Source organism: Colobus angolensis, unplaced genomic scaffold (genome assembly GCF_000951035.1).
Source record: "Colobus angolensis palliatus isolate OR3802 unplaced genomic scaffold, Cang.pa_1.0 Scaffold128, whole genome shotgun sequence".
Lineage (NCBI taxonomy): Eukaryota > Metazoa > Chordata > Mammalia > Primates > Cercopithecidae > Colobus > Colobus angolensis.
The window spans coordinates 3,276,571-3,283,731 of NW_012114030.1; the positions used below are offsets into that span (position 1 = coordinate 3,276,571).

The following is a 7,161-nucleotide window of genomic DNA, read 5'->3' on the forward strand; positions in this document are numbered from 1 at the left end:
AGCCTCTTTTTTTTTTTTAAATTATTATTATTTTTTTGAGATGGAGTCTCTCTCTGTCACCCAGGCTGGAGTACAGTGGCACAATCTTGGCTCACTGCAACCTCCACCTCCTTCAAGCGATAATCCTCCCTCAGCCTCACAAGTAGCTGGGATTACAGGCGTACACCACTACACCTGGCTAGTTTTTTATATTTTTGGTAGAAATGAGGTTTCACCATGTTGGCCAGGCTGGTCTTGAACTCCTGACCTCAAGCGATCCACCTGCTTTGGCCTCCCAAAGTGCTTTGATTACAGGCATGAGCCACCGTGCACGGCCCCTGGGGTGATATCTTAGTAAGGAGATTTGCCGTGATCTGACTGGCCCTCTCTGTGTCCCCAGTGAGGAGGATACCAGGAGGTCAGGGTTGGAGTAGTTGAGCCCAGGGCTCAGCAAGGACCCCAGATTGAAGATGAAACAGCTTGGGCATCTTGGAAGGGTGCAGCTGGAACCAGGAGAGCAGATGTGTCTCTGGAAAAGGAACTCCAAGGAAGGAGCATATTTAAGGCCTCAGGAGAAGGGGCAAGGCAGAGCAGATACCCCAGAGCCAGTGTTTCTGGGGAAGCCTGTGGTGGTGATTGTCATGAGTGGTCGAGGGCCCATGTGGGCCTGCTGCACCTGTTTCGCCCAGGCAGCATGTTCATCTCTAGGCATAGGAACTGTGGTGTAGGCAGCAAGGTTGGCATTCAGCAAGCATTCAGCAGTTACATATTGGGTGCCTACTGTGTGCTAGACCTTTTTGGAACTGTTTAGGATACAGCAGTGAATCAATGATCCCTATATCCTCATGGAACTTCCCTTCTGATGCAGACAATCACCATAATTAAGTGAATTATTTAGAACGTAATAAGCATTAAGGAAAAAAGAGCAGGGGAAGAGGGACTGAGCATGCTGGAGGAGGGTAGAGTTGCAGTTGAAAGCAGGTGGAGGAAGCTTCATTCAGAAAGTAACATCTGAACAAAAGACTTAAAGGTGTTTGCGGGGAATGAGCATTCTAGGTAGAATGAGAAGTGAATGCAAAGGTTTAAGCTGAGAGTGTGCTTTGTCTAGGGAGGGTTGTAAGGAGACCAATGTGGATGGGCGGAGGGAGGGAACAGTAACAGGAAGTAAGATCAGAGAGGTCATGGGAGAAGGAGAGATCATAGAGGGCTGGCCATGCACCTTGGCTCACACCTGTAATCCCAGCACTTTGGAGGCTGATGTGGGAGGATTGGTTGAGCCCAGGCGTTTGAGACCAGCCTGGGCAACATTGTGAGACCCCATCTCTCTCTTTGTTTTTTTTTTGAGACAGGGTCTCACCCTGTCACCCAGGCTGAAGTGCAGTGCTGCGATCTCTGCTCACTGCAGCCTCCACCTCCTGAGTTCAAGCCATTCTCCTGCTTCAGCCTCCCAAGTAACTGGGACTACAGGTACCCACCACTGCACCCAGCTAATTTTTGTATTTTTAGTAGAGATGGGGTTTCACCATGTTGGCCAGGCTGGTCTTGAACTCTGACCTCAGGTGATCTGCCTGCCTCAGCCTCCCAAAGTGCTGGGATGACAGGCATGAGCCACCGTGCGGGCCAACCCTGTCTCTATTAAAAATAAAAATAGGCCAGGTGCAGTGGCTCACACTTGTAATCCCAGCAATTTGGGAGGCCAAGGTGGGTGGATCACCTGAGGTCAAGAGATTGAGACCATCCTGGCCAACATGGTGAAACCCCATCACTACTAAAAATACAAAAATTAACCATGCATGGTGATGTGCACCGGTAGTCCCAGCTACTCGGGAGGCTGAGGCAAGAGAATCGCTTGAACCCAGGAGGCCAAGGTTGCGGTGAACCGAGATTGCGCCACTGCACTCCAGCCTGGGCAATAAGAATGAAACTCTGTCTCAAAAAGTAAATAATAAATAAATAAAAATAAAAAAGATCATGGAGGGCCACATAGACCTGCTAAGGGCTTTGGCTTTTTGTCTAAGAGAAATGGGGGAGCCTGTCAAGGTCATCACAAGGTGGTTAAGGTGGCAGACCCCGCATAAGAGCTCATGCTATTTGCTCACTGTACTATGGGATTGCCGAGGCCCAGACCGGGCAGGGATCCTCCCAGGGGCACCCAGCCTATATTCTTCATCTTTAGCATGGGGTCCTGTCCCAGCAATTCGTGGAGCTCATCAACAAGTGCAATTCAATGCAGTCCGAATACCGGGAGAAGAACGTGGAGCGGATCCGGAGGCAGCTGAAGATCAGTGAGTTGTGTGTGCCCAGCCTGGCCTGCAGGGGCAGGTAATCCCAACCCAGCCCTGAGCCTGGCCTTTTCCTTCACAGCCAATGCTGGGATGGTGTCTGACGAGGAGCTGGAGCAGATGCTGGATAGTGGGCAGAGCGAGGTGTTTGTGTCCAATGTGAGTGGCCACAGCCAGCCCCTCTCTGCTGTGCCTCCCATCCCCTCTGAGTCCTGTCCCTTTCTTGACCTCCTGGGCTCAGGTGATCCTCCTGCCTCAGCCTCCCGAGTAGCTGGGACTAGAGGTGTGAGCCACTGCACCCTGCTTGCTATGTCCCTTTCTGATTGAGGGTACCCTGAGGCCCCTAAGGGAATTAATTAGCCGGCCTGGAGTCACCCAACAGATTCCAGGCTGAGGGCTCCCCAGAAGTTCAACAGGAGCTTCTGACCTGCTGTCAGTCTCCCTGTGAATAGTTGCCCCACTCCTGTCCATCCCCCAGATCCTGAAGGACACACAGGTGACTCGACAGGCCTTAAATGAGATCTCCGCCCGGCACAGTGAGATCCAGCAGCTTGAACGCAGTATTCGTGAGTTGCATGATATCTTCACTTTTCTGGCTTCTGAAGTGGAGATGCAGGTGAGTGCCCCGCGCAGCCCCAGACGTGAGACCAGGCTCAGTCCAAACTGCCAGCCTCCTGCCATCCTTAGATTCTCTCCCTGAGGCTTTTGTGTCTTCCAGGTTTGGCCATCCCCCCAAACTGGTGCTTATTCTTATCCTTAGCTGTACCCCGAGAATGGCGCCTGCCTCTGCTGCTACCCAGATACCCACTCCCTTCTGCATAGCACCCTGCCCTCTCTCCAAAACTTGAGCCTGCCCAGGTCTGGCCCCAGCCCCGGCTCCCCCTCCACTAACGGCATCCACCCTGATACCTCTCAGAGGTTCATTCAGAGTTGCCTTAGAGGGGCTGCCTCCTAACATCTGTACAAGGCTGGGGTGGGGGCGATGTTCCCCTGGCCCTGGTTGTGTGAGTTGAGTTGAGCTTCCAGCCCTGTCCTGGAGGAGCTGGCCTCAGTCATGCTACAACCAATGCCCTTTTGCATCTGAAAAAGATCTGCCCTTTGCAGGAAAGAGATCTCATTCAGCAGGAGTACTGAGACCTGAGGCTGGTGGTGCCAGGAGGAGGCAGGGATAGGGAGGGCTTTGCAGCAGCTGTAGATAGGCCTGGAAGAATGGGTAAATTCAGACAGATTTGTGAAGGCACAGTTCACCATCTGTGAAAGGTATGAGCCATTTGAGGTCCTTAGCTCCAAGCTACCACTGCAGATAGAGGTCATATGGGATAAGCAAGCAGGGGACAAGGGACTACATGATAGAAGGGACCTGGAAGCCATCCCCAAGGAATCTGAACTTTTGTCAGATCGAGTCTTGCCCTTGTCTTTGTTAGTGCAATCTTTTTTTTCCTGCCAGGAATGTTCTTCAGTCATGTGGGGTGGGGTGGGCAAAGGCATCCTTACCTCCCTGAATCACCCCATCCTCTGAGCAGGGGGAGATGATCAATCGGATTGAGAAGAACATCCTGAGCTCAGCGGACTACGTGGAACGCGGGCAGGAGCACGTCAAGACAGCCCTGGAGAACCAGAAGAAGGCGAGGAAGGTGAGCCTCCCAGGCCCGGCCTCTGCCCCAGGCACCCTGTGTGACTTCCCTGACCCCCTCCTCTCCCACAGAAGAAAGTCTTGATTGCCATCTGTGTGTCCATCACCGTCGTCCTCCTAGCAGTCATCATTGGCGTCACAGTGGTTGGATAATGTCACACATTGTTGGTGAGATGTTGTGGGCTGCCCTCTGGCCTGCCCCAGCCCTGGCCCCAGCCCTCCCTTCTCCCTCAGACCCTGTTCTCCCTCCTTTCCTTACAGGCACTAGGAGCACCAGGGACCCAGGGCCTAGCCTTCTCTCCCAGCAGCCTGGGGGGCAGGGCAGAGCCTCCAGCCGGACCCCTTCCTCGCACTGGCCCCTATGCAGAAGGGCAGACAGTTCTTCTGGGGTTGGCAGCTGCTCATTCATGGTGGCCTCCTCCTTCAGGTCTCAGTGCCTGGGGGAGGCCTGCACTGTCCTGATTGGTCGGGACACACAGTTTTGTAAAAAATTAAAAAACAAAAAAAGAGCATAGAAAGCCCTGTGCACGTGTGTTCCTGGAAGGGCTGGCCCAAGGCTTCCGGGCATCCAACCTCCCTTCCTCCTGGACGTCCCCAGGGCCAGGTCCAGCCCCTGCTGCTCAGGTCAAACTGCCATGGGTGCTGTGCCCACAGCAGGCTGGCTCTGCCTTTCTGCGCCCCCATAGGAATGGGTGGGCAGGGAGGGGTAACACCCGCATCTAGCTCCTCGCTCAGTACTGTCCCCCGGGAAAATACCACTGTGAGTATCTGTCTTGGAAATAAGGCTGACCAGGCCAGGCTGGGATGCAGGTGAGATGGGGGTGTGTTGGGGGCATCAGTGGGCCTTCTTGTGGCCCAGAGGAAGAGGCACCATGAAGAGCTGCCTAATTGAGGCTGTCACTTTGGATGCAGTGGACAGGGATGGTCTGGTTTCAGCAGGGATGACATTGGAGTGGAATGTTAAGTGGGGAGAATCTAGTTGTGGAGAGAAGCTGGGGAAGAGGTTGCCAGGCAGAAAGCACAGGAGGCTGGGCCCTGTGACCAACAAAAGCATCATCTTTTACATAAGAGTTCAGGCAGGGCGTGGTGGCCCACACCAATAATCCCAGCACTTTGGGAGGCCCAGGCAGGAGGATCTCTTGAGCCCAGGAGCTTGAGACCAGCCTAGGCAGGATGATGCAACCTCTTCTCTAAAGAGAATAATAATTTTAAAAATTAGCCAGGCGTGATGGCAAGTGTTTGTCATCCCAACTACTCCAGAGGCTGAGGTGGAAGGATCGCTTGAGCCCAGGAGATTAAGGCTGCAGTGAGCCATGGTCATCCCACTGCACTCCATCCTGGGTGACAGAGTGAGACCCTGTCTCAATAATAGGCCGGGTGCCTGTAATCCCACCACTGTGGGAGGCTGAGGCGGGTGGATCACGAAGTCAGGAGATGGAGACCATCCTGGCTAACACGGTGAAACCCCATCTCTACTAAAAGTACAAAAAAATTAGAGCCGGGCATAGTGGCGGGCGCCTGTAGTCCCAGCTACTCGGGAGGCTGAGGCAGGAGAATGGCATGAACCCAGGAGGTGGAGGTTGCAGTGAGCCGAGATTAACACCACTGCACTCCAGCCTGGGTGACAGTCAGACCCCATCTCAAAAATAATAATAATAATAATAATAATAATAATCAGCATAGAGAGCCAGTGATCCTGGATCAGTGCACCTGGTGGCTGAGGGATACCTGGCGGAAGCAGTAAGTGGCAGCAGATAAGCCTGACCCCTGATTTCTTCCATAAGGTACCTGAGATCCAAGCCCTGACTAAATTTCTTTTTTGTTGTTGTTTTTTGTCTTTTTTGTTTTTGAGACAGAGTCTTGCTCTTTCGCCTAGGCTGGAGTGCAGTGGCCCTGTCTCACCTCACTGCAAGCTCCGCCTCCCGGGTTCACGCCATTCTCCTGCCTCAGCATCCAGAGTAGCTGGGACTACAAGGCGTCCGCCACCACCCGGCTAATTTTTTGTATTTTTAGTAGAGACGAGGTTTCACCATGTTAGCCAGGATGGTCTCCATCTCCTGACCTCGTGATCCACCTGCCTCGGCCTCCCAAAGTGCTGGGATTACAGGCTTGAGCCACCGCGCCCGGCCAGCCCTCACTAAATTTCTAAGGGCTCCTAGTCCTGATGCCTAATTTTTGGAGTGGACGTGGCTTCTGTTCCCCGACACCTGGTTTTAAAGGGTAAACCAGCTCCTGGCTCCTGCCTGTTTGCAGTAGGGTGGCGCCTAGCTCTGACCTCCAAGGTCTGGGGACTGCGTCGCAGCCGCCCGGTCCATCCCACTTTCAATCCTACAGGCCCCTGCTGTTGCTGCCGCTGCCGCCGCTCCTAGCTGCCCAGTCTGGCGGGCTCAGTCCCGCATTGCCACGCATGGGAGACCGCCTCGCGGAAGCGCTGGATGTGGCTTCGCTGATGCACGTTGGACCGGGCCCTGGACTGGGCTAGGGGAAGGGCAGGAGGGTGGAATTGGGCCCTCGGGCCGGGCCTGGCCGACCCCCGACTGCTCTGCCTCCATCGAGGCTGGCGGCCCGCAGCGCCTCCCGGTGGCCCTGGAGTGCGGGTTGTACTGTCCAAGATCACCCCCAATTGGGTGAGCTGTGCATGGGGCGTGGCCGAGGCCGTGGTTTGGCTGCAATTGGCCAGCGGGACCTAAGTGTTGTCTCTGAGGAGCATGGGCGTTAGTCTGGAGGGTCCTGGGATAGTGATCTCTGCCCCATCAAATGGCATTTAGGTCTAGGAAGCAGGTGTGGGCGGGGCCTTAGGGCGAGGCGCAGACATACCCCGAAGTGGTTGGATTGTAGACCCCAATGGGCTGGATCCAACCCCCAAAAGACACTAGAAGGCTGTGTGGCTGAGGAGGGTCTGGCAGGTCCAGTGTTTCGTGGGCTTTACAGGAAGGAGCTCCACCTTCTTGAGTGTGCAGATGCGATCTAGGTGTGTCCACCCGATGGGAGTTGTGGGGCCGGGTGGATGCTGCCCCAGTACAAAGCTGATTTGGACCTAAGGCCTCTGGACTTCCCTGATTCTCAGCTTGCATCTCCAGCAAACTCCTGTCCCGTTGGCTGCCTTCATCTACTCTCTCACCTCTCTGCCTTCAGAGTAAAATTGCAAGATCTGTGGTGCTTACTGGGATTTGATAAGAGTCTCTCGGCATGCACTGTCTATGCAGTGGGGGTCCACGTGCAGCGGGGGTCCACGTGCAGTGTGTGCCTCTTCTTAGCCATGCTGGA

At 54.3% G+C, this 7,161-nt stretch overlaps 1 protein-coding gene across 2 annotated transcripts in view; it reads left to right on the plus strand.

Annotated features, from left to right (window-relative positions):
* Positions 1-4,412, plus strand: part of STX4 (syntaxin 4) — a 7,029-nt gene extending 2,617 nt beyond the window's left edge. Inside the window, exons 6-11 of one of the 2 annotated variants that reach the window (XM_011933611.1) lie at positions 2,156-2,264; positions 2,344-2,420; positions 2,740-2,877; positions 3,785-3,895; positions 3,967-4,062; positions 4,156-4,412. In XM_011933611.1, the coding sequence (XP_011789001.1) occupies positions 2,156-2,264; positions 2,344-2,420; positions 2,740-2,877; positions 3,785-3,895; positions 3,967-4,047 (516 nt within the window). In that variant the 3' untranslated portion in view covers positions 4,048-4,062; positions 4,156-4,412. Of the gene's footprint in view, positions 1-2,155; positions 2,265-2,343; positions 2,421-2,739; positions 2,878-3,784 lie in introns of both variants that reach the window. The other variant, XM_011933610.1, reaches the window with a different exon arrangement.
* Positions 4,413-7,161: the final 2,749 nt, after the last annotated feature.